Below are 27,124 nucleotides of genomic sequence, written 5' to 3'. Positions count from 1 at the left end.
TGTCACACACACACACACACACACACACACACACACACACACACACACACACACACACACACACACACACACACACACACACACACACACACACACACACACACACACACACACACACACACACACACACACACACACACACACACACACACACACACACACACACACACACACACACACACACACACACACACACACACACACACACACACACACACACACACACACACACACACACACACACACACACACACACACACACACACACACACACACACACACACACACACACACACACACACACACACACACACACACACACAGCGGAACTCAGAAAAGTCACAATCACACCACACTAAGCCAAACAGACTTCTTTGCAATTGGAACCATGAACAACAGGTAATCAATGTGAGCATGATTAGCGTTCAAGATATGAATATGATTAGAGTATGTTTGACTATATGGGGGCAGAAAAAAGTGCCTATGACAGGGGGTTTCCACGTTTTTCTAATTATTACTAAGTGTGATTGGATAGTGCTTGTGGAAAGTATTAATCATGACCAAGAGGCAAGTCTATGAAAGAACAATGTTGAGTCTTTATGTTCTAAAACAGCGGTGCCCAAATGCAGCCCTCGGACCAACTCCTGGTGGCCTCAGGCTTCTTGTTGAATTGGCACCACAGATATTGGTACTTTTTACAACAAGTTTCATATTTCATAACTCTACGCAAAACTCTGCTAAACACACTCAGTTTGAATTTTCACTGCATTGACCAATCGGTGGCCCTCCACACCGTATACACTTCAATTTGCGTCTCTCAATGAAAAAAAGTTTGGACACCCCGGTTCTAAAACATCCCTGACGGTCGGACGAGACAGTGATCCATGATCCAAGAATAGAACTGGGATTCACTCATGGCCCATTGGTCCAGTATGGCTGCAGTTATAGAAATTGTACCTGGTCATATGACACATCCCGTGCCCATGGGAAGGAAGTGAAATAATTATGCACTTTAATCAGTATGGAACATCAGGCCACACAAATGAAGCAGTCAATACATCCTAGTGAATTTTAGAGGTACTTCGTTTGGAAAGGTTTATGCAGAGGCAGTTAGCGGCGGATCAGTCGGGAATAACAAGCCTTCTATCGCAAAAAAGGGTGCCCGATAAAAGCAAGAGTGTTGTGAAAGAAATCATAGGCTTGCTTAAAGCAATGGCTTAATGCATATTTTGGTCACATTCACTAAATTTATAATCTAGTGCATTTTGCTGTTTAAGGTTGATGAGGAAATGGGCTGGAACAAAGAAAAACATGAACTACTGATTTTATGAAAAGCGGGTAGTAGATTTTGCACACTATAAGGTGCTAAACATGTCGTCATGAATCATGATCTGCATCTCTCAGTTCAATTCGATCTAGTTCACATTTAGCCATATCAGCCGTTTGACCATGTTTCATGTAAACAGTTTGAATTAGTCCAAAAAGCTGAGCATACATTCTTAGACTTTCTGAAATAAAGTATGAGGCAGCCATGTAGTAACTCCTTTAAGCAGATCTACTCACTTGCACTGAAAACATATTTTTGAAGACAAAGGATGACAACACCCGTTACATTTCTTAACAATAAAATGAAACCAGCCATGAGGACGCTCCCGAGAAGGTGAGTACGAGGTCTCGTTTGATGTTAAACGATTGAACTAACCACCTGGATGACCGAGAATCTACATTGTATTTTTTCTGTAAGTTTTACTGCAAAATTACAGCTGCCAAGAAAAGAATTTAACAACAGCTAGACCTGCTTTCTGTTTCACTTCAATAGTGTGTTCAGTCCCGGAGAAGTTTTCTGAAAAAATATGTGAACTTTATTTTAAAAAATCATTTCAAATAGATTTATAAAATTAAAAACTGACTGGTCTGCCCTTCATAACACTGCCTACATACACAGTTGTGCTTGTGAACACACTTTTGTGCAGTCTGTCCGTCGGATGTTTATAAACACACGGCTACGCTGAGGCCGCTGCTCAGTCAGCGTGTCTGTGGAGACACGACGCGCTGAAGCCGCCACCAGGACACGTCTGGCACCTGGGCTCGCAGTGACAGCTTTATTCCTTGGCTGGTTTTGTCAGAAATAAATAAATAAATACTTCCGGGTCAGGTGCAAAAGTACAAGTCCAGCCTGACTGCGTGACCCAGCTGTGATTCCTGATTTGGCGCTCAGTCTATCCGGTTGCCACATATGGTGAAGCGGTCGATCTCGAGCAAGTCTTTCTTTGGCGTTTTGGGTCTCATGTCGCCTTCCAGGCCCGTGTCCGTGTTGATGATTTTGCTGACGTCGTCTTCTTCGTCTGGCGTGGTGAGAAATGTGTCTGAGTCACTTTTGGGGATGGTGGGCGTGGAGCTGTTGGCCATGTTGGACAGAGGCGGGGTGACGGAGGATAATGAGATTCCTCCTCGGTCGGATGCGGCTTCTGACGAAAGAAAGGAGGTCAGAAAATGTCAAGAGAGACTGTACCAACAGTTTATGGTTGAACATTGAGGCGGAGGATATATCTACAGGGCCCATCCATAAGAAACAAAAACTACCATTAAGGTGAATGGCCACTCAGTCACCAAAAAAGAAGGTGACACACTTTTCAGATAGATATTGTTCCAAAATTGAGCAAACCTAATTTTAAATTTGGTTTTAAGCCAACACTAGGGCTGGGTAGCATTTTTTTATACCAGTACTTGAACAACACTTTTTTTCAATACCTATACTTAAATATTTGTCATCTAGAGTCATAAAACCGAATAGTAATGTTAATTTATTCCATAAAAGATTACACGACCACTCAAAAGTTTGGAGTCACTTAACATGTTCTTATTTTTGAAAGATAAACACAGATTTTTTTCATGAGGATAACATTAACAATGTCTAGATTGTATTTCTGATTAATTTAATGTTGTGGGAAGGGGGGATTTTTAAAGGAATACCTACATAGGTGTGCAGAGGCGCATCGCTCCAGAGTTCTGATGGTACATTGTGTTAGGTAATCGTGTTAGAGGGTAATTGATGATGAGAAAACCCTCATGCAGTTCTGTTAGCTGAAAACTGTTGTGCTGATAGAGAAGCGATAGAACTGGCCCGTGTGACCCCAAACTTTGGAACAGTAGTGCATACATTTTACATTTATATCCTTTATTTGAGCTGAAACCACCAAGTAAATGTCTTTAGTGCTGTCCTTAGATCCAACAGACATCAAACCATTGCATCCAAAGAAAAAAAAAATTCTGTACCCGTAGTACAAGTAGTACCTAAATTTCATTTTCAAGATCATACTGACCAACCCCACACCGAGTTAACAGGGCACCCTTCAAACATATTCAGAGGCATTACGCCGCGTTCATGTGGTCCTCTGGGACCAGTTGGGAAAGTCATATGAACCCTCGCTCAACTGGGGAAAACGACTTATATATATATCTTTTATCGTCTAATGTGAGCTTTTTTTACATTTATTTTTTTATTTTAGTGTGAGCTGTTGCCACCTTGGAGTAAAAGATTGCGAGTGAAAAGCTCAACATCAATATTTGCAAAAAGTAAATTTACCTGATATTTTTTAAAACTCACAAACAACCGTTTAGCTTTTGAGATGCTAACATGTTTAAATTATTAGCTCAGCTAAGCGCTCATCAGTGATAAAAGACTGTTTTTGTTTGATGGTGTCAGAATCCCCACTTTCCCACATAAAAAGCTCATGAACACAAACCAACTGGGGACAATGACGTCACATCTCTGGAAAACGAGCTCCCCAGTCCACATGACACAGCATTATTACTTGAGAGACTGTAAAGTACTTAACCAGCACATGGTTTGCAAGTTTTACACTGACAAATCACAAAAGGAAAAACAAGATTTGTGGTGTTCAGAGATATAAATATATTCATTATATTAAATTCCCGTTAAAATTGCTTTTTCAATTCGATTTCTATTATTAGTGCAGCCATACGTATGACGCCGTTGTCAGTTTAAAAACAGTTTAAGCCAAGAGATCAATATGGCAACTTATGGACCTAATTATGACTGAAGAATGATACGATTCAACATTTATACATTTTCTGTTTGATAGTTCTACAACAGTAACTCTCAATTGGTCATAACCAAAAGGTGGGTTGGGGAACTATTTTCAGCGGGTCGCGAGCCTGTCCCATGGAACATTTCTCAAGTGCACATGGCACAATTTTTGCCAAAACAACACGATTATATTTAAGGCTTTGATAAAAATTGAACCCAGCTTTCTTTAGTTTGACCATTGTCATGATGTTTATAGTTTCACTTCCTTATTGGACACTGACAGGAAGTGACATAGATAAAGGCAAACAATTTTAAACTGTTGCCGTGCCGACCATGTTATGTCAATGGGAAATTAGTCAAACTGCTGTTGAACTTTACCTCTATCTATGTCACTTCCTGTGAGCAGTATAAAAATTCAAATAAAAATAACTTTCTGCCCAACATTTCTTAGTAAAATTGCTTCACTGAAATATTATTATCCATCTAAATAAGTCATATTTTTAAAAGTATTAAAACCTGTCATATGCGCTTTGAAGCTTTTCTGTAAAAAAGACACTACAGGACATTAAAGGTACCTTGCTGGGGTAACGTGGGGACGTGTTTGAGTCGATGCGCTCGGGAGTTGGCTCGGCTCGAGACGGCAGACGGTGGTGGGTCAGACAGCTTCTCTTCCATGTTTGCTGCTTTGACAAACACGCAGGACGTTCCCAGCAGGACGATGCTGTTCAGCACCTTCAGGGTGATCATCCTGCACGCGCACATAGAAACAGTTAATATTCTGCAAGGTTCATTCACAACCACAAGCCTTGGAACTCCATTAACACCATTATCGCTTGTTAATTAAACCTCGATTAGAATAATATGTCACAAAGAACTATCTGAAAAATCACCATTTGTTATAATCAAAACAGCAGAATAGATAAAGTACAGCAAATGTCTTACTTCTGGACTTATAAGTGAAATATGTGTAATTACCCCAGGTAGAACAGAAGGACACACATAAAGGAGAGTGAGCCCTGGATCTTCACTGAGCTGGTGACCACTCGGATCAACTAAAAGAGCCAATAAGAGGGTGTGAATTATTATTAAAAGATGATATACATGATTCTATATTGGGTTTGATTATCACTGACCAACAAAGCTAATGGAAGGGGAATGAAGCCCATTCTCCTGGACACGGAGTCGCTGTAGTCTGTATAAGCCTGTGGACACATTCAAATTACACAATTACGCTTCACCTTCAGGGCCTTTGATTTTTTTCTTTTTTTTTTTAATTTTCTGTTGGGATAAAATGCTTCAAAGTAAAACATGTGACTCGGCTCTACTCACATTTTTCTGGCGACTGCTCACGAGATCAAAGGCGAGGCTTGCCCGATATTCACCATAGACCTGCAATGTGACAGCATTATGAGGCCACTGTAGAGATGCCTTTACACAGCACATTACTAGGTTATTTTTACTTAAAGTTAAACATTGGCCTACACGGATTAAATATCACTGACAAATGGCTGAAATCTATGTGTGAGTGAGGTCTGTGTGATTAGGTTTGACAAGCCGGAGATAAAGGGGTTAATCCTTTCCTGTTCACCTGCTATCCCTTACATAACCGTGAAAACCTGAAATGTAGCTCAGGTATGTCCAAATCAACCAGAAAGATAGACAAAACTGTACTTGAGGGTTTTCAGATTCAATAGAGAAAAAGCTGGATGAGGAAAAGGTCATAGAAAAAGAAACATATGACACAACAATAAATGAGTCTTACTACTTTTCCAAGATCTCGTATTGGTTCTCAACTATTATTGAATGGTTTAATATTTAAAAAAAACACAGTGAAGTAATAGATACCCTTTTAGAATCAATTAGTATTGGTATTGATTATTTTGACAACCCTAATAGAGTATGATTTTCAGACTCCTAAGTAAAAACATATGGATTATACTGTAACTGTGTAAATGCAAGTCGCTTCATGTTTCAGAAGGTATTATATAAGAGTACATTAACCCAAATGGTAATGTATATTATGTGGAAAGTTTTTACATTTCTTCCCAATATTGTGCCGTTTTTTTAAACCTTTTTTGTCTTTCTGGGTTGATAACTTTGGCTGGGTACCATTAAACAATCCCAGTGTGGTATCAGGAAAAAACATTCAGGTACTACTGATATAAAGGAAAGTATCAAAAGCAGGCACCGAAAACAAATCTTATGTTTTTAAATGCTGTTGGTCCAGGGACAGCATTAAAAGGAAGTGACTTGGTTGTTTCAGCTCAAATTAATTATTAATTTTCCCATTTCCCCCCCATTTTCTTGAAACACAATTTTTCCTTAATTTTGCCACAATTTCTCCAAGTTTTCCCCCAAATAATCCCAATTTTTTACACGCATCTCTTAACATTCGAGATGAACCTGAATTTTCAGATCTTCCACACATTATTGTTTAATTTTCTGGTTCTAGAACACATCTTACGAAAAAGTATTTTTCAGGTATCGGTATCGAAAACCAAGTAGCCTGTTGTTAACCTCTTAAAGGAATAGTTCACCGTTTTTCCATACTGAGATATGTTCTTACCTGAGCTTAGACGAGTTGATGCGCACCTGTCTGGTCTTTGTGCGTGCCCTCAGTCACGCAAAAAGACGAAAGATGTTGTTAGCATTTGGCCTCTCCCAATGTATTCCTATAGCTCCAAACGGGGTGAAGTTGGAAGCTACCACGCTCTTCCACAGGCACAAAGACCGGACAGGTACGCATCAACTCGTCTAAGCTCAGGTAAGAACATATCTCATTATGGAAAAACGGTGAACTATTCCTTTAACCCCCACCTGAACCAAGCACATCTTCTCCAGTTTGGCTTTACCCAAATCTAAAGCCTTCTCAAAAAAAACAAAAACAAAACAAACAAAAAAAGCAGCGAAAATGAGGACAAAAAGTGACAAAATGCAACAAAAAAAGCAATGAAATAAAACAATGTCAAAAAAGTGATGAAAACAGTGATGAAAACATGGCAACCACACAAGGAAAAAGATCCTTCACGATCAGTATTGTGGGTCTTTCAAATGAGGCGTTACACTGGCCTGTAGGCTGTAACTTTTTAGACATGGGTAAAGCTGAACTGGAGAAAAGCACTCTGTTAAAGGCGGGGGTTAAGAGGTTAAAGTACTGATATCGAAAAAATATAAATATAAATATAAATAATAAACGGTATTCATTACTATTGAAGCCGAAAGTGTCCTGTACATGAATGTGTTTTTCATAAAGTATTGACTTACATCAGCGCTGATGTCATTGAATTTGGTGATAAAGGCGTGCTTGACCACATCCACCGCAATCTCAGAGGCAATGACCATGACCACGTCAGGAAACAGCACCCACAAGTGGTCTGAACACAAACACGGCAAAGGTGAGATTAGGGCACTATGTGGTACACGTGAGTTTGAGTGATTATGAGCTATTTCTAGGAGGCAAACAGGAGGCGTGGATGTTGATTTTAACCTGCAATAAAGATTTCATGACTTTACGGTCAATTTTTAACACCAATTACCAGGATTCCATGAAAACTGCTCCATGTTTCTCAAGCATACGATGAGCAGGAGGATGTAGTTGGTGAACCTCTCCTTAATATCTGTGAAAACACAAATCAATCCTGGATTAACCCACTTTATCCTGCGACTAGGAGCAGTTTTTAACCTTGCACAATATCAGCAGGTACCGGCACCAAGGGAAGCACATGAACAATTACGTGATTAACACCGGCGTACTCACCGCTATTTGACATTTGGAAAAGGTTGTTCTTCTCAAACTTCTTGAACACGCTTCCTTTGATTTCTACAAACTGTGAAATGATTAGAACAAATAAAAGGTAATGCATTATTGGCTTACATTGTGGAGAACATGTTATTTTGTTATACTCACGTTGTTCGACATCATGATGGTCAGTAGGGACTTGTTGTGGGAGTTGAAGGCTACATTGAGAGTGGTGGCCTGGACCATAATAAGGATGGCGTGGAGAACTTGAAAGACGTTGAGGAAAAGCTTAATCCAAGTTTTCTGCGTTACATAAATACCTGCAAGCTCCGCGTCACCACTGGAACCACATGACATGAGAAGAAGCCGAGGGGGATTTTTCCAACTGACTCACACATGAGTCACAAATGACTTTTTACAATAAGCAATCAGTAAATTAGTTTCTAATTTTGGGCATTTTTGCTGCAAAAATATTTGAATCACAGTTCTATTTTATGGTCATATTTTAGTCCTATTTTCGACCAAGTTTATGCCTGGTAGTACTTAATGCTGATTTACTGGGAAGTGAAGTGGAGAATCTGTGACCAAAACAGCAAAATAACAGGAAAAGTTGTATTACCACAACCCAGAGCAGACAAACCCATTAAATGAGTTGAAATACAGTAAGATATGTCTCTTTGTATGCAAACAGAAGTAGGGCTACAAGATTTTGGATGAATTTCTACTTTTAGAGTATTGCCAATGCGATTAGATTTATACGTTTTAAAATCAATATACCAGTAGTTAACAGAGAACATTACATGCAACAGCGTTAAAGGTTGTTTACAATCAATCACAAAGGGAGAATGAGTTTGAACCACAAGCTTAAAATTTGCATTCTTAACTTTCCTAACACATGTTTAACATCCCAGTTCTTTACAGGAGGAGTTTAAAATGATGTTTCACAGATTATAATCTCACGGTTATGCAAACAACCGTGACAGCAGAGATCTCAACTACAGGTTTAGCAGGTTTTATAAACATTAAAACCACATATTTTGCTACAATTGCAGCCTTTGTGGTTTTAATACAATTGCAATAAATCATTCGAGCTGTAACTGTTCAGATCTGACACACTCTTGCTGCCAACTTTTTCCAGCCTTTTCAAACAAATGCTTACCGAGTTGCACCGAGTGTGGAGTGAATGTACAACTGTCTCATGTAAAGCGCTTTGTGACCATGTCTGTGAAAGGCGCTATATAAATAAAGATCTTCTTCTTCTTAAATTGGACACACCCTCTATCGTTGCTCCATCTAAACAGTCACCTGCTCCTGTGACATCAGTACAGGCCAAATCAGTGAAGGATACAGACATAGAGCACGGCCATGAAGAAGTGTGGAATCACTCCTATGTGCGCCCTCTTCTTCTCCTTTGGCTCGGTCGCGGTCCAGTACAGCGCGTCCAAAATGTCCTGGCCGAAAGACGAGAACAGGCGATCCGCGACCTGACAACAAGAAGACACTGACGGAGTAAGAGACCTGCTGAGCCCCTACGGTTGCAAGTGGTCATGGTCCGTACCTCCAACATGTTGTAGATGATGTAGAGCTTGATGACAGACTGGCCTCTGATAAGGTGGTACATCATGGCATAATCAACGTAGCTCATCATGGAGTAGCACAGCACCATGATAAAGCCTTTCAGCACGTCACACACCTGCGCCGGCTGGAGAAGACGGGAACCGCTACACAAAGCAAGGACACACATGTACCTTTTGTTAATATGACTCATCACAACATTCAAGAAGCTAATATGACTCTTTTTTACTTGAACTTCATTGGAAATTTACCTGGAAAATGATTTTAATTTGGTTTGTCATGTTTATTATATACATCTCAAAAAGGGGATATTAGGCTTTTTCCATAAATAACTGTTGGAAAATAATAAATCAATCTAAAACGGGTGACTCAAAGTTTCTTTTGACCCTACTTCCTGGTTCAACAAGCACCCTGTCCCTAACCCTCACCACCTCGCCTCGCTCTTCTTCATTCCAAACCTCCATGTGTAAAGACTAGTATCAGAAGGTGCAGTGGCGTGTTGCTATGCACTACTGAAGCTTTGGCGGATGTTTTTGCCCATCGGTGCTCTACAATGGAAAGATTCAGAGGGAAACAAACCACTTCCTGGTTACGTAGGGCGAGCAGGGGCACTTGGGGTAAACAGGAGGAGCATTGTATCAGACGCGGCACTGATAATAGTCACCAAAAATGCCTCATCAACTCGTGTTTTCCATGAGGGAACAACACTACACAACTACAATACTTTCAATACTTGTGTTTGGAGGCATTTTTATCATGTTTTATCATGTTTTGGCACGGTAGTATGGCGGTTAGCGCTCGTGCTTCACAGCTAGAAGGTCCCAGGTTCAATTCCCACCTGGACGGGGGCCGTTCTGTGTGGAGTTTGCGTGTTCTCCCTGTGTCTGCATAGGTTTACTCCGGGTACTCCCACCACTAAAAACATGTACGATAGGCCTGGATGAATGAGAGTGTGTGTGCCCGGTCCCAACCAAATAAACTAATAAACTAAACCAACCTGCATAATACCCCCCCTTACAGACGACACAGGAGTTTGGACTAGTAAGTTTGGACTAAGTGGGACCATCCACACCCCAAAAGCCTATTTCAAAATACTGTGAGAATGCTGTGAAGATTTTCGATGTACTGTCTCCCTTCCTTCATGTGTGTAAAAAACACAAAACTAATTAAATTTAAGAAAGCGTTGAAAGTAGCCCTACCTGAGCCCACAGCATGGCACGGTGACTAGCCTTAAAAGTGCCAGGATCACTCGCAGCGGCAACAAAGTGAACACATAAAGAAAGGCGTCCAGGCACAGGAAGAAGCCAAATATCATCAGCTGAAGACAAAAACAAACATGACTGATTCAAAACAACTTAGTTTCTTTTTAATGTTCAGCTCAGTGCGGTTACCTTCTCCAGCTCCTTGGGGATACGTAGGCAGGTGTACACCCGCTCTCGCCGCTCTGTGTATTTGGCCTCATTGTGTTCCAGGAAGTAGCCTCTGGTGAGCTCGGTGGTGATGAACCTAAGTAGTGAAAGGTCTACAACAAAACAGGGTACAATGAGTTATTTAAACCATTACATAAAGACTATACTGCTCACGGGGCGGCACAATCTATGGCAACATATCGACCATTATTGCCATGTCAGCCGGTGTCATACGGATAAAAACAAGTACTCATTAAATATCCTAAATGATCTAAAGTTGGAAAAACTGAACAAATGGGAGCTACTAAATGTTCATAGTCATAGTGTCATTCTTAACAGAGCTGAGAACCTTTGGGTACTGCATGATTCAATACAATACACACAATGACAACAATAACTTAATCATATAAAAGAAACTCAAGTATTTTTTATAGACACATATTTTTAACATTGTTTTTTAAAGGGGCTAGCTGCAAGTTGGCCATTTTATACTCACAACTGCCATCTCAGGTCATACGTGTAATTACACTTTCTATATTAAGCTCTCGCATATTCGGACCTAAGTAACAACTTTTTGAGTGACAGTGCAGGATTTTAGAGGCAGTTGTGGTGAACAGGTCTGGGCTCATTCTACACCTTCGGACATGGCCAGAACATGTAGGGTAGAAATACATAATTTAAACATTTCTAAACTCTGTATAGTCCCTTTAAACAATTACATGGCGAATACCTCTATGATTTGTATTAATTTTAAAGAGCAGTTTTCCGCTTTTTCTTAAATAAAAAAACTAAAATAACTGAGAGACAATGGGTATATTTATAAATTGGTGTCAATAGTATATTACTTCATTTACATACAACAAAATACACAAGACACCGCTGCCATTTGTGTGACAGTGTCATTGACGTCATTCATTATGATGCACATTATCTATGACATCATCAAAAGTATACGAGCGATCGCTGTTATTGTTTACTTCCGCAATTTTCGCCTGGATGTTTTGGTGAATGGTCGGCAACAGCTGATGCATACAGGCCTCTAACTCGGTTTTATAAAATGATAGATCTGTTACAGCGCAAGAGAAGCAATGCCCTGATTATGGACATTGTTTTTGCTGATTATAGGATTTTAATAAAATGTTTATCAAATATGAAAATGTAAAATGCCTACCACGGCCAACGGATGTGACGATTGCTCGTATAGAGAGCAGCATAATAAAAGCATCAACATTGAATTGAAAAGCTAAATATTGAAATCACGTGATACAAATATTGTGGCACTCTTTGATAGTCTCCCTGTAATTCATAGTTAACATATTCCTGAAATGCACATCTTGTGTATGCATTTGAATGGCAGGCTGTGCAGTGCAGGTTAAACCCAGCTGCATGTAAATGTCATTTGTTAAAACCACACATTTATATTTTACCAAGTCACCTCAGAATCCTGACGCAAGTTATCTTACTACGAGTAGATCTTATGTCACTGTTGGCAAGTGAGACACCAGTTAGTTGGGGTTAGAGGGGTTAATTATGCACAATGTTAGGTCCTGATTGTACATACATTGATTAAAAAAAAAAACTGGCTCCTGTGTCAACAGCAAGTGCAAATAAGTATTTGATTTCAGGTCAAATAATATATTGTACGTCATGTGCCCTCAGGAGAAAAAAATGTCATTTTAACAGTAACTCAAGTAAAAATCAGGCTTGTGCACTCGTCAAGCCCCTCCCAACGGAGTGCAAACATTTGCCTTCAATTTGCCATCCGAAAGAGAAAAACAAGCAGGATTTTAGCCACGGGTTAAACGAGCAAACAATAGAAACATTTCACTGGTTTGTGCAGAACAATAATGGGAGACACAATGAAAGCGAGTTGAGGTAAATAACTAGAGGTACAGCTAACGTCAGTGCAAGGCTGAAATGCTACGTTGCTACAATTACATGATCATGTGCCGAGAGTCTGCACAAACGTAACTAATATGGCCAGATTTGGATCATCTTTTGAACGATACAGCAAATAGCTAAAGTGCCTGTCAGCTGCTGTACTGTACGCCCCGTGTGCAGACTTGGATCGGAGCCCAAAGCTGCACGATGTGCCTGAATGTAACTCACCTGCGCCGTGCTTTGCTCCAGCTGATTATATAACGAAGCCACATGAGATATTTGTGGTTGACTCGAAAGAGAATCCTGATACTTGGGGTAAACCCTGTCAAACACCGGAGGGAATAAACAGTACACATACATAGGCTTAAGGCTAGCTCCATACCTGACATGTTGCGTTTCTTGGTTGAACTATCGCCAGCTTTGGTCTTGAACCCCAGCGTTTCCGTGAGGCCATCCCCGGCTTTGTTCTTGTCTATTCTGATATTCCTCCTGCTCCTCTCTCTGTCCGCTTTTTCCTTGTCTTTTTCCTCTCCCAGGCTGGACGACAGCGAGTCCGCCATCTTCAGTCTCTGCTGCTGCCCGGGGAGACTGCGTCACACCGCGACGTCATCACGCAAAAGAAACAGCAGAGCTCGCGCGCTACAAACGTGCATATTTGACTAGGCTACTTCTTTTTTTTTTTTTTTATACCCCTTTTTGCGCTTTTCTTGCACTCTCGAGTTGATCTTTTCTCGATATGTATTAATCTGTTTAACCCCCACCTGAACCACGCGCATTTTTCCCAGTTTGGGCTTTACCCAAATCTAAAAGAGTCAAAATAGTGACAAAGGAGAAGAAAACAAGAATGAACACGCAACAAAAAGTGGCAAAAATGTGATGGAAAAAGTGACAAGAACGCTTTGTTTAACAAAAATGCAACAAATCCGTTTAGCCTACTGTAGGTTGTAAACTCTACAGTCAAGAAGCTTTTAGATTTGGGTAAAGCTGAACCTGGGAAAATGCACTTGGTTAAGATGGGGGTTAAGAATAATACAGTAGCCTATATCGATTGACTTTATGAAGTTTTTATTTATTTACTTTAATCCAGAGTACGCATTTGATAGGCTACAGAAATCAGGAAAAAATATGGCATCTTTAGGCTCACTGTGAAAGGGTTTACCTCTCCCCAGACTTGATTCGTAGCTGTGCTCGGAGCGGGACATCACCTCACCCCCATTGAAATGTTGCTGCTCTGCTTTGACTCCAGAGGTAGCCAAAACAAGATTGCGCTCGGTCCTCTTCTAAATACATAGTTTGATAATGTATTGTAAGTATGTCATTCTCTTTGTAGCTGATAATCCTTAGAAGGTATGGCTGGCCTGGCATGTTTGTGTCACAAAGGCCTGCTTATCCAGTGCTTAGTCCAGTGCTCCGGTCTCTGCACTGGCTTTCTGTCACTCAGAGAATAGACTTTAAAACAGCTTTGCTTGTGTACAAGTCTTTTCATGGTTTAGCTCCAATGTACATCTCTGACATGTTAGAGCCGTATGAACCATCTCGGGCCCTGAGAACTTCAGGGAGGGGCCTCCTGGTGGTTCCCAGAGTCAATAATAAACACGGTTCAGTTTCATGCAGCTAAAATCTGGAACAGTCTTCATGAGGATGTGAGACGGGCCTCAACTCTGACAATGTTCAAATCCAGGCTGAAAACAGTTCTTTTTACCCATGCATATGACTGAAAGTATTTTATTTGCACTCTCGCCTTTTACTGTAATTGATTAATTTTATGTTGTGTGTTTTTATTGATTCTATTTGTTTTCTTATATTTATGCAACTGTGAAACACTTTGAATTGCCTTGTGTATGAATTGTGCTCTACAAATAAACTTGCCTTGCCTTATTAATAGGTGTTTAATTGCTTTGTGGCAAAACATGGAATGTTCCGCAGTGTGGCTTTAAATTAAGTGTGCACTATCGATGTGAAATATACTGCAGCATGGTCATTAGCCTGGCTCATGTCGTTTGTTACAGATTGACCTTTATATATTGCTTAGGTCTTAAAACATGGTCAAATGATTTTATAATGAATGCCAAGTTGAAGGCCAGTTTTAAAGGTTAATTCAATCCATGGACTAGGAGAATAAGAGAGTGGAGCTTTGGCTCACACACAGAGTAGGGATAGAGGGATAGGGTTTCTCTCAGTAAGAGATCTCTGACCGTCGTGGATTCGGTTTCTCCCCCCTGCCTCTCATCACACGCGCACCATTTCATCAACAGAAGTCGCTCTTTCTCAAGCTATGCTTTATTTGTGGGAATAAACCTTACGGTGAACTCATGGTGCTGGCGGGGCGCACACTGAGATCCATGCCCGGCGTCGTGTCACTCTCCTCGGGGCACCATGGGCCCGTAAGATGCCTTCCCTGTGGAAACGGATCACATTCTCCGCGGCCTCGGTGCTCTGTGTCGGATCCGTCGTGCTGCTGGTCGTGGCCATGTCTACCGAGCGCTGGGTCACCGGACGGATTCTGTGTAAAACCGGCGCAGAGATAGTCAACGCTTCCAACCCCGAGATGGAACAGTTCACGGGACACATTTACTTTGGATTATTCAAGGGAGGGAAGACCAAGAATTGTGGACTTGGGAATAGACGCTCCAAGATCTACAGTAAGCCATTGGCCATATTCTCCTCTGTGATAAAGGGCTTTTTTGTTTTTCAAAATTCAAAGCAGTGACAACAATTATATGACTAATCCTAAATTGGAGTCTAGACTATGTAGGACCATCTCAGAGATATTGCTAATGACAATCCAAAATGAAAATAATGACTCAAAGTCTGTCCACGAGGAGATGACCCCCATGTTAAACTGTAGGCACTAGTGGTTTAGACCTACAGGTGTGACATGAAGTGATAGGCTTTAAACCACATAGCCACATTGAGTCCTGTAGTACAAATTTTTCCCCTCAAAAAAGGAAATAAAACGGATTTATTGATCAAAACATTTTCTTTCTGCCACAATTTGTCAATCAAGTTTCCGCTTCAGACCACATACATGTGATACACGCATGTTTTACAAGTTCATCAGGTGTCAATCTGAACAAAAGAGATGGCAGAGATTTGACTTTGTTACCAATGTTATTGTCTTGATTAACCATGTAAAATGCAGATCATTTTCAAGAGATTTGTAGCCTATAGACTTTTTAACCACTCTTTAAGAACTAAAAGTCTGAATACTAGTCTTGTGGATGTCCCTTTCTACAAAATGAAGGGTCCTCAATCGGATTTTCAGAACTCCTATCTTTCCTAACGCATTTCTAACCTTCCAATGACCACAGGAATGAGTTTATAAGCAACAACTAGCTGCTACTCCACAATGAAATGGGTTCTGCACGGCGCACAAAGGAGGCTATGCTTTTGCTATAATTTCATTCCACTACTAGAAAAAAATCTGGCATGAATAGAACTTTAATTTCTTAACTCACGATTTAACTGAGCACATTTTCTTCTCACATTGTTGCCGTGTCACTCTTTTCATCTTCACTCTTCTGTTCACTTTAGTCACTTTATTTTTGTCACTTCTTCATTGCTTTTTTTTTCTTCTTTTTTTTTCACTTTTTGGTCATATTTTTGTCACTTTTATGTTGTATTTTGTTTATTTTTTGTGGCTTTTTTGTCACTTGTTATTGATTTTTTTGTCACTTTTTTGACACTTATTCATCGCTTTTTCTGTTGCGTTTTCGTCATAGTTTTGTCTTGTTTTTGTCGCCGTTTTCATGTTGTTGTTTTTTCAAGAAGCTTTTAGATTTAGGTAATGCCGTACTGGAGAAAATGTGGTCAGAGCAGGCGGTGGTGGGCACAGGTGGGCACAGGGGTTAAGTGGTTAACCAACCAAAACAACTTCACTTTTGCAACTCTTGTGTTTCAGTTTTCCCCAGACTTGTGCGAACACTTAACGGTGGACTCCACATCATGGTCATCCTCTTCCTGCTGGCGTCCATGGGCTTTGCCGTGGTCAGTTTGTCTTTCAGTGTCTACAACGCACGCAAAGTTCCATACCAGAGCGTCAAGGGCCACAAAGGGCTCTACCTGTGGAACGTCATCGCAGGTGCAGAAAAAAAAAAAAAAAAGGATTTCAGCGTGTGTGCTCTTATTTTCCTCACAACCAATTTTATATCCTCTGCTTCCAGCTTTACTTGGGTCGTTAGGAGCGGTTTGTTTCATTGCCGCTATGAGACATCACAGTCTGACAGAGCGGGTGGCCAACTTTGAGGAGAAACTGTTTGTCCTCGTGGTGATCTCAGACGGCCTGGACTTCTCCTTCTACCTGGTCGTGGGTAGCATAGCGACTCACATTGGCGCCTGTGGTGTGGTCGCCATGAGTCGCATCAAACTGCCCAAACCCGAGGTGAAGAAGCCAGAGGAGCCCACCGTTGCAGCGCTGGATCTTCTCTATTGAACCACAGTGGAATCATACAGGCATCTGCAACACTTGGTTTTAAAGCCATAGTAACTCCTCAACCCCGGCTGTAGATATTGTCACACTTTTGAAATGTTTTATTTTTGACCATTCATATCCGAACACTCATGGCTCTATGTGTGTGCTGTATTTTATTACTTTATAATTAAAGCCACACTGCGGAGCTTTCCTGGTTATCTGTTGCTATGTCAGGAGAGCAACTCATCGTCTTAAAGTGCTGATGAATAAACAAATATGCCAATTATACCAAACTAGAAACAGACAATGGTATTTTTGCAATAGGCCATCTGAGTAAAGTATTCGGAGGTGGACCATTTGGGAAACTTCTCCATGGAGATGAGCAGGTGATGTCATACTCCCACTAAAGGTATGAGTCAGGTCTGAGGAGAGGTAAGCCCGCCCACAGTCAACACGCATGTTTGGCCTATTTTTCGATCCATAGCAAAATAAAGGCTTCTCTTCAATTTAATTTTTTTGGGTGACATGTTATGCAGTGTGGCTTTAGATAAACAACCAAACCAATACTGCTGCCTAATCACAGTAAAAAAAAAGTGGCATTGTTTTTAAAGAAAAGGACGATGCAAATGTGTTGTTATTATTGCCAAACAAACAGCACAGCCGAGCCTCAGCCCTTATTGTGGACATTTAGTAATAGAAGGTGTACACCGTGCAATACTTCCTAAACTATTGAATGTTCTGGTCTCCCAACTGATCGTATAGCGACACATTCTAAAACCTATTTTCCCAAATCATTATTAATCTTGCATGTAATATTAATCTTTGAACAAGTCTGGTTAATATGCGCTAATATGTATTCGAATGTATTTTTGATCTTTTGCTCAAAAATAAATAAGAACATCTGCATAAAGGAAAAACAAATAATCCATATAATTATCTAGGCCATATGACCACTGAGTACAGAAGACGACTCGAATACCCTCATTGAAGACCAACAGCACAAGGCAAAGGTTAGAGTTTGTCTTCGTTGCACAGTCGAGAGATAGACATGGCACAACAATCTTCACGAACGCCTTGGAGAATTGCAGAAAAAATGGTTCAGGGTCAAAAAGGCCTCATCATCAGCCCAGATACCAGACCAATATAGTAATGCATACAATTCGCCACTAGATGGAGGTAACACGCGCTTTTGCAGCTTTGTTATTGGTGACGTAATAATTAGGCGACGTTGTTGCTGGGTTGCATATGCGACCTTTAAGCTTTATTTTAGCACACATTTCTCTTTTTACTCCGCGAAAAGCAAATGACAATGCTACTTTTGAGACGATGTTTGTCGGGTAAGAACTACTGTAGGCGTTTTTCCACAACACAAAGTCATTTCAGCGACAGAAAGGTAAGTATTTCGCTTACAGACATACATTTTCTGTTCGTGGGCGCATGTAGCGTACTGTCTGTCATCCAATGAATTGTTTTCCTATAGGGTCTAGTTCTTGGTGTATTTGAGAAGGAAGGAGAAGAGGGCCATCATCTAACAGAGACAGCAGCAGGATTTGACCAAAGTACTTCTGGAAAACTTTCAGAGTTGTTAAAAATGTAAGTCATAAAAGGTGTTATTGCAGCAGTAGTGTATGTTATGTCATTGTAATTATGGGCCTTGTGTAGAAAAAAAAATGCCCCTGAACTTCATCTGAATTAGGGTTGCCTTAAGCATGAGGACACAAGCACAAGCTCTACCTCCGTCATCTCACTATATCTTGACATGCCATACCTCAGGAGAAACTGAAGAACCTTCAGAGTTCAGTCACTGAGCTTTAACTAATGCAGACCAGTACTGGCCCTTATTGTGATTGAGAGTCCTACAAACTGGTTTTAGTTGCCTGAACTGAAGTGTAAGTGAAACAAAGACTGGAAACGACAGCTTTCACAAAGTATGAAATATTTTTTGTACTTTCGCATAGTTCAACATTATAATATTAACTAGAAATGCAATGGCTGCGCCATTGCGATTGACTGCGGAATTGCGGGAAGCGAATGCAGAAATTGCATAAACTGTTCAAATTGCATAAATTGGTTATATGCGAAAATCCCTATTAAATTGCATTATTCTGCTTTACATGCGAAAATCCCTATTAAGTTGCATAATAGGGCTTTAAAATGCATAAACTGTTTAAATTCCATAAAGTGGTTAATTTGCATAATCTATTTTGCATAAACTGGTCAAATGCATAAAATGTCATGTTGCATAAACTGTATAAACTGCATAAAGTGATAAAACGCATGAATGGGTTAATTTGCATAAATTATGTAAATTGCATAAACTCTTTAAAATTCATAAATCCTAAATGGCATAAACTCTTAAGTTGCATAAACGCTTTAAAATGCATTAACTGGTTAATTTACATAAATTATTAATGTTGCATAAACTTTTATATTCCATAAACTGGTCAAACTGTTGAAATGGCCTCAGAGCTTGATTGGCAGAAGCTGCACAAATGGCTGAAAGGCCTGGAGTCTCCCCATTGGCTGGATTCCCCCATACACACCAATGCAAAAATGTCAAACTCTCGTATAAAAAAAACTGGAAAACTGCAGAAGGCAAATTTTTTCTCAAAACCCACAAGTTGCAGAAGCTGAACATGCACAAAGTGCAGAAATTGCATAAAATGCAGAAAAAAGTGCAGAAAAGCATGGATTTGCGGCAGCCCCATTATAAGTCAATGGGAAAAATCTCCGACATTTTGGCCGATTGCGGAAAAAACGTAAGTTGCAGAAGTCCCAAAAGTAATAGCACCCTTCTCCTCAACATGCAGAACGTTTTGATGCATAACTTGCATAAATTGCACAAAGCATGAAGGTGCAGAAAGCTCTAGAAAATCGGGAAAAAGATGGAAGAGGAATAATAATAAAGAACATGAAAACCAATAATTGACTGCGGAAGAATTCCGCAGTCAATCAATTAATAATAACATGTCATATTTGGGGTCATTGTAGGTGATTGAATTGATGAGGAACTCTCTTGGTAGTGATGGAGTCGTTTTATTATTCCTTACTTTTAGCATACAATAATTACCCATCATGTTCTTTTCTGCTTGCCATTGACTGTTTAGATCAGGACCATCACTCAAAAAAGGCAAAAGCAGACTGTTTTATGGACTACATGAGGTATTACAATAGCACCATATTCTGTGAACATTGTAGCGTAATAGTGTTGGTGAATTACTTATCTCTATGTGCTTTAGGACTTTCCTTGTGTTGCTGTAGTTGGACTGGGTAAGGCTGACACAGGCGTGTGTGGAGCGGAGAACTGGGACACAAGCAAAGAGAACATCAGAGCGGCAGTATCGGGTTAGTTCATTTATTGCTAATATATGACACAATTTGTTATTTGTTTGCAGTGATTACAGCAAAAGAAAAAGTTAATGTTTCTCAGTCATCTCAGAAAGCGGTGCATTCTGAGATGACCGAGGGCTTACACTCATTTATTTATTGTTTGTTTTCTTGGTTGAGACTGTGCATGTTAATGAAAAGCCCTGGGCCATGTCATGGGCCCATTTCCATTCACTGTCCCTCGCTCGCACTCGCAAACACTCTCTCTTCATCCTGATGACAAGAAGTATTTGTAGTGCAGAAATATACTGCGTCTTGTATATGAAGTCTGTGGTGTGTCCAGCTGGCTGCAGGTTGCTACAGGACTTGGAGGTAAAGCACGTTGAGGTGGATGGCTGTGGTGATGCCCAATCTGCAGCTGAAGGGGCTGCTCTGGGGCTGTTTGCCTATGACCAACTCAAAACCAAGAAGAAGACAAAAGTAACAACAAAGCTTCATGGAAGGTAAATACAATCACATTTAGGCCAAAGTTTTTTATCTGTGATTTTTGTTTTGTCCTTTGTGTGACCACTGGACGCCCACATTTCTCCATGGGTAATCTGCGTAGATTGTTGCCCCTTCATCTCTGTGGTTACTTTATGTCCACCAAGTAATAGACATTCATAATGTAGTATGAATTGACTGTATAGTCCATATTGCACCCCTACTTGCCCCCATAATCAATTTTCTTGATGGGGCTTCTTTTGAGAGGTCTTTAACAGTCGACTATTGATGAGACACAAAATAAGCCCCATGTTGATATGTGGTGTCAAGTAATGTATGATTTTTTGCGTTGCCTCTTCTTCAGTGCTGACTCGACTGGATGGGCAAAGGGTGTGGTGTACGCAGAAGGCCAAAATCTGGCACGCCTACTCATGGAAGGGCCCGCCAATCACATAACTCCCACAACTTTTGCAAATATTATCGAAGAGAAAATATCATCTAGTGCTCAACAAGTCGCCATCCACAAGAGGTTTGAGGTTTTTCTGCCTGTGAATTTCTTTTTTTGTTTGTTTTGTTTTTAAATAAGACTGGTTTTGCAGGTCAGTGGCTTGGATCGAGGAGCAGCAGATGGGGGCTTTTCTGAGTGTTGCGCGAGGGTCAGAAGAGCCCCCTCTTTTCCTGGAGCTACATTACAACGGTTCCCCTGACAACACACAAGCTCCACTGTTGTTGGTTGGCAAGGGTATTACATTTGACAGGTAAAGCATGTGTGTGGTACTCTTATATATTTTTTAAGTAAGTGCTTTATTGTCATTGTACAAACATAACCCACATAACCTTGGAGTGGCTGGCTGCCTTCTGATCCTCTGAAACGGTGCACCACCTCCTGGGTTTGTCCCTGTTTCAGAGCGTGGTGTCCTGCACTGGTCAGCTCCACCTCCTCCTTCCTCCTGCAGCTCCCTCCAATCCACAACAGTCTTTCACCATCTCCTTGTCTGCCCCTTGCTTCCTGTTGCTCCTCCTGTGACGCTGCCACTGTGCTGCAGGTGTAGGGGCTCTTGGTGCCTCTTCAGTGTCTCAGAGGAAGAACTCTGTAGGTCTCAAATGGGTTTAGCTGATAAGACAGCATTTTTGTTTACCTTTAAAAAGCTGCTTCTTTAGGACCATTTTTGACTCTCAAAGTAAACAAATCCATATCATTTATTTATCGTTTATTTTTTTGGATTTATTAGAAAAGAATCTTCAGGAGACCCTGGCCTGAAGACCGAAGGGTGTGCCCTGAGGTGTAGGGGCATAATAAGTCAGTGATATACTCAGGGGCCTGACCATGCAACGCCCAGAAAGTCTGGTCTAACATTTTAAACATGATTCAAAGTTTAATTGGAATCCAAGGCTGGTGATGTGGGCTGTTCTGGGTGTTACATTTTGTACAATCTGAAGTCTGTTTAGAGTCGTTTTGTTGAAACAATTGAACACAGAATTACAATAACGCATGGATGATCATTTCAAGATCCGACATGTTCCTCACTTAAGAGACATTTCTCAAAACGGGTCGAAAGCACATGACAAGTCCAGTAAAACCAAAACTGTATCGCGGCCATCATAACGTCACTGGAGCTGATTCAGTGGACTGCATTCCCCTAAAGCCAGATTGATGATAATCGTGCAAATCATGATGTTCCAAAAGTGAAGTTCGCTGTTCAGCCAACTTTTTCTCCAAGATTTTTGAGATGAAGGGAAGTTTTGCTATGGGTTGGGGACTTTTTGGCAACAGAGTTGTTGGTATAATGGGCTTCATTTATAACACATTCATCATTCATTTACTCCACTCGATGGCAGTAAGTAGCCACAGCCGCTCTAGGGCAGACTGACCATGTACCACATGGCTATAATATACTGTTTATATCCTGATCTCTTATTATCTCAGCGTCCTCTGCTGGACACCTGTGGAATTGTTTCCTTTTTTAAATTTAAGCTGCCCCATAGTGGCTGGATTGAGTAAACTCGCAGGAATGGGCTAGAGACTTACTTTTTTGTTTTGGTCATGCTCAGGAATTCATGCTCCTCAAAGGTCCACACACAAAGGTCCATGTGGCCCGCGGCACATGTGGATTATAAATGAAATATTCTTTTTTTTGCAATTTGATTTACTGCACTTGAAATGTACAGAAAAACACTAACTTAGCAGAGCATGCTTAAATGTCTGTATCATTTTGTGTCAGTGGCGGTATTTCTCTGAAGCCTTCACAGTCTATGGATGCCATGAGAGCAGACATGGGAGGGGCAGCCACTGTGTGTGCATCTGTGATCACAGCTGCAGCTCTCAAACTGCCAGTCAACCTCATTGGTAAGCTGTCACACACTTGATGCACATTGTGAAGAAGTTGATTAGAAATCTGAGCAATGATGAGGTTTTGTTTTGCTGACTTACAGTTAAATATGAAGGAGACATATCTCCAGATACCTTTGTTGACTATGGGAAACGATGTGCTAGCCAGGACTAAATTTGCACAAGATTCATGTACTACAACTAGAATATAGCAAAAAAATGAATAAATAAATAAATAAATAAATATGGGCAAAACAAAATGCACTTTTGATTGATTTTAGGCCTGGCGCCCTTGTGTGAAAATATGCCAAGTGGAAAGGCTACTAAACCTGGAGATGTTGTCAAAGCCAAGAATGGAAAGACTATTCAGGTATTATTTGAAACAGTTGGACATTCCCTTTGAGGCGTTTGTGCACTGTGTGAAATGTACTTTTACAGGTCGACAACACTGATGCAGAGGGCAGGCTCATTCTCGCTGATGCACTGTGCTATGGACACACTTTAAACCCCAAAGCCATTGTGAATGTGGCTACACTTACAGGTGAAATGTCTTTACTTTTGTAAATTAAAAACTCTCTTGTTTCACATATATGTACTTCCATTCTCTATTCGTTTATGTATTCAAAACAAAGCATTAAAAAAATGTTGCATTTCATTTCTGGAAATGTACTTTTAGGTGCAATGGACGTAGCTCTGGGCTCAGCAGCCACAGGGGTCTTCACAAACTCAGACTGGCTCTGGGAGCAGCTCCATAAGGTATCCTGCTCTGTATGTGTCCGCTCCTGTTACTGACCACTGATGTGTGTGTGTGTGTGTGTGTGTGTGTGTGTGTGTGTGTGTGTAGGCCAGTGTTGTGACAGGTGACAGAGTGTGGAGGATGCCTCTGTTCCAGCACTACACCCGACAGGTGACTGACAGCCAGCTGGCTGACCTCAACAACATCGGCAAGTACAGCCGGTATGTATGTCTTCTATTTCTTCCTATGGTATATTTCTACCATCGGAAGATAACCCTAATTTTCTAATCACGTCTATCTAGATCTGGAGGTGCCTGTACAGCTGCTGCGTTTCTGAGAGAGTTTGTCACTTCTCCACACTGGGCACATCTGGATATAGCTGGAGTGATGAGCAACAAGGATGAAGTTCCATATTTAGGAAAGGGAATGTCTGGAAGACCAACACGTACATTAGTTGAGTTTGCTGCTGGTTTAGCCCACGGTAATTAAGTCCATTTGTAATTATTGTACTCTTTAATAAAGTACTTTTTAAATACAGACTGTTTGAATGCAGTGTTTATTTTATTAGCCATGACATTACACATTATAGCCTCTATATATGCAGGGGTGAAAGTCTTCTTGCTGGTACTATAGGGAGGATCGCTGTTATTGTTTATACCCGGGATTTTTACTGGATGTTTTGCTGAATTCTGGGCAAACAGCCATTTTTCCAGGTGTAAAGAGCTATTTATTTAAATCACAGATCAGCGCAGATCTTTTTACAAAAGCAATGCTCTGTTTGTGAATAAAGGTTTGACCCACTGTAGAACTATTATTATCTATTTAATACATTTGCGTTGCCCACCAGAGCCTTGGACATAACGACAGGGCGATCCCCCTATACAGTGGTGCAGTGGATGGATAGCACTAGTGCTTCACAGCTAGAAGGTCCCGGGCTTGAGTCCCACCTGGATGGTGCCTTTCTGTGTGGAGTTTGCAAACTAAAAAGTCTACTTCTGTCCACCATCATGCTGAGAGAAGAAAAAGTGCACAGTCTTGATTAATTCATGTAAATACAATTATAATAAATTACATATACCCTATGTTTATTCAGAAACAAGTTGGTAATGTCAATTGTTCATATTCGTAACAGAAAGTAAAGTACTAATGTATTACTGCTAAAACGTCTGTAATTTTGTAATTAATGCATAATTAACACTGCTTATGAATGGCACTAAATGTGCACTGCATTAACGTTATGAACGTCAGCCTCGTAAAGCCATTTCATGTCGGGGTGGACTGATGCTGGCCCTAATGTCTTTCTTTTTGTTCACAACAAAGTTCAGAAAGCTATTACAGTCGGTGCACCAACATTTTCTTTAGGGTTTTTCTTATTACACAAACTGGGACTAAACCAGTTCATCATAGAAAGGTCACTTTATAAGTAATATACTTTTACTTTTTACCCAATTTCAAAATGTAGTGTAGTAGAAATGTATGAATTAGAAAAATGATCATCAATATCAGTCACTGGGTCAATGATCTTTCTGTACAAGACTGAAAATTTCCTCAAAAACTAAATAATTTTTCCTCTATATATTAGTATTGGCCTTAAGAACGCTGTGATGTCACCTGCAACCCAGCAATAGATTTAGGCTATTTGTGACTCAGTATTTGTTTAAAAGCTTTTTAACTGGTAACCTTTGAACGACTTAATGCTGTTGAAGTAGTTGAGAATAAAACTACATGTTATATTTTTTATTGAATCAATCTCGTGTCATTATGACCTCTTCCCAGGCTCGAACCCGGGATCTTAGAGTCGGCGTGTTTTCCACAAAACTGGCCGCTAAAGAAAAGAGACGACCTGCTTCCTCCACGGAGGCACCACAACGTGCCTAGCGAGCGACACGCCATGATGACATCCGTGTAGTAGACATAGCTATGGGCAGCGCCGTCCCCGGTGGTGCGAAGAAATAGAGACCAGAAGTTCTATTTAACATTAACGCATCAAAACACTATGGTGACCATGGAAACCTCAGTTTGCTCGGTGATGATGTCATCACGCTACTTCCGGGTAGCGCTCTATTTGAACGTCTAATGCAAAGAAATATTACATTTACTCTGGCTTTTCGTCACCAATACTTTTCTGACATTAGTTATCAAACTATGTCTTTTTCCATAAACAATGAAGGCTTATTTTATAAAAAATATCTTAAATAGCACTAGGCCTATATCATTCTAATTAGGAGAAGAACCGTGTGGCCCTTTAGCTGTTGTAATTTCAGCAGGAGATTCAGACAAAGTTGTGTTTTTGCAATATTTAAATGATTACAGAATATTAAACACATTATAAACAACTTTTCACTAATATAATGAATGGGCGATGTTTAGTCCATGGTTTAACCTCTTATGCTTTAAAAACACTTGTGTAAAATGCGACTTAGGTGGACTTCTCCCTAGAGAATTAGTATTTCAAAGAAAATGACTTGAGTTTAGTCCTTACACTTTACAATATTGACCAAAGTGTTTGCAGATTGTGTTCAGCATGTTCAGAACAAACAGAAAATGCATCTAAAAGTTTAGTTATCAAGCATGTAGTGATGTAGAAAGTCTTTGGCGAGCTGCCTAGAAAGGCTAAATCATTTTCAACTTTCTCACCATGTCCTATTTTAATGTTGTTGTTGTTGTTGTTGTTGTTGTTGTTGTTGTTGTTGTTGTTGTTGTTGTGGGAAAAAACACGAGCTGAAGATAAACATTGTTACCAAACGACTAATTTCATGTGCCAGAAACGGTGGAGCATTTCTTAATTATGTGCATGAAATTGAATAGAGAAAGTGTTTAAATGAAAAGGAAAACTGAGGACAGTGGGGTATGGAAAGGTTTATCTTCAAAGACATTTGATCTAAAACGTCAGATCATAGAGTAATAACACATATGTTTGAATTTTTAAAAGACACCGGACTCATTGATTGAGTTTAGGTTGTGTTGTGCTTTGTTTGTTTTGTTTTTTCCTCTGTAGGTTGCAGACTGCGTCATTCCTAACAATGTAAGCCATAATGACTTCATGCATAATTTATCCGGATGGTGGCGGTAATGCACTAAGTCAGTCTGCATCCGCCGCAGCCAAAGAAGAAGAAGAAGAAAAAGAAAAAGAAGAAGAAGAAACTCACGGTACAGTAGGTGGCGGTATACACCTAAGCTGTT

At 40.4% G+C, this 27,124-nt stretch overlaps 3 protein-coding genes across 4 annotated transcripts; 2 read left to right on the top strand and 1 right to left on the bottom strand.

Moving 5' to 3' along the window:
- Positions 1-1,071: 1,071 nt before the first annotated feature.
- Positions 1,072-13,241, bottom strand: tapt1b (transmembrane anterior posterior transformation 1b). Of its 2 annotated transcripts, none has more exons than XM_079554221.1 (14): positions 13,038-13,241; positions 10,757-10,887; positions 10,565-10,683; positions 9,349-9,511; positions 9,139-9,274; positions 7,959-8,056; positions 7,809-7,878; positions 7,588-7,668; positions 7,316-7,425; positions 5,381-5,440; positions 5,185-5,253; positions 5,027-5,103; positions 4,627-4,799; positions 1,072-2,468 (listed from the first exon to the last, which is right to left on the bottom strand). In XM_079554221.1, the coding sequence occupies exons 1-14, from the start codon at positions 13,213-13,215 to the stop codon at positions 2,215-2,217; spliced, it is 1,719 nt and encodes a 572-aa protein (XP_079410347.1). In that variant the 5' UTR covers positions 13,216-13,241; the 3' UTR covers positions 1,072-2,214. The 2 variants fall into 2 exon arrangements, with proteins under 2 accessions (XP_079410347.1, XP_079410348.1); XM_079554222.1 differs by having other exon boundaries at positions 1,072-2,465.
- Positions 13,242-14,792: 1,551 nt separating this feature from the next.
- On the top strand, positions 14,793-17,265 carry clrn2 (clarin 2). The gene is made up of 3 exons (XM_079553551.1): positions 14,793-15,297; positions 16,557-16,736; positions 16,819-17,265. The coding sequence occupies exons 1-3, from the start codon at positions 15,045-15,047 to the stop codon at positions 17,085-17,087; spliced, it is 702 nt and encodes a 233-aa protein (XP_079409677.1). The 5' UTR covers positions 14,793-15,044; the 3' UTR covers positions 17,088-17,265.
- Positions 17,266-18,294: 1,029 nt separating this feature from the next.
- On the top strand, positions 18,295-24,453 carry lap3 (leucine aminopeptidase 3). The gene is made up of 13 exons (XM_079554160.1): positions 18,295-18,459; positions 18,547-18,659; positions 20,174-20,228; positions 20,306-20,411; positions 20,737-20,896; positions 21,241-21,405; positions 21,476-21,634; positions 23,099-23,223; positions 23,487-23,575; positions 23,644-23,746; positions 23,882-23,961; positions 24,050-24,162; positions 24,244-24,453. The coding sequence occupies exons 1-13, from the start codon at positions 18,370-18,372 to the stop codon at positions 24,428-24,430; spliced, it is 1,545 nt and encodes a 514-aa protein (XP_079410286.1). The 5' UTR covers positions 18,295-18,369; the 3' UTR covers positions 24,431-24,453.
- The last annotated feature ends 2,671 nt before the right edge of the window (positions 24,454-27,124 follow it).

This window comes from Gobius niger, assembly GCF_951799975.1.
Source record: "Gobius niger genome assembly, chromosome: 3".
NCBI lineage: Eukaryota > Metazoa > Chordata > Actinopteri > Gobiiformes > Gobiidae > Gobius > Gobius niger.
This window is presented reverse-complemented; position numbering and strand designations above follow the sequence as displayed.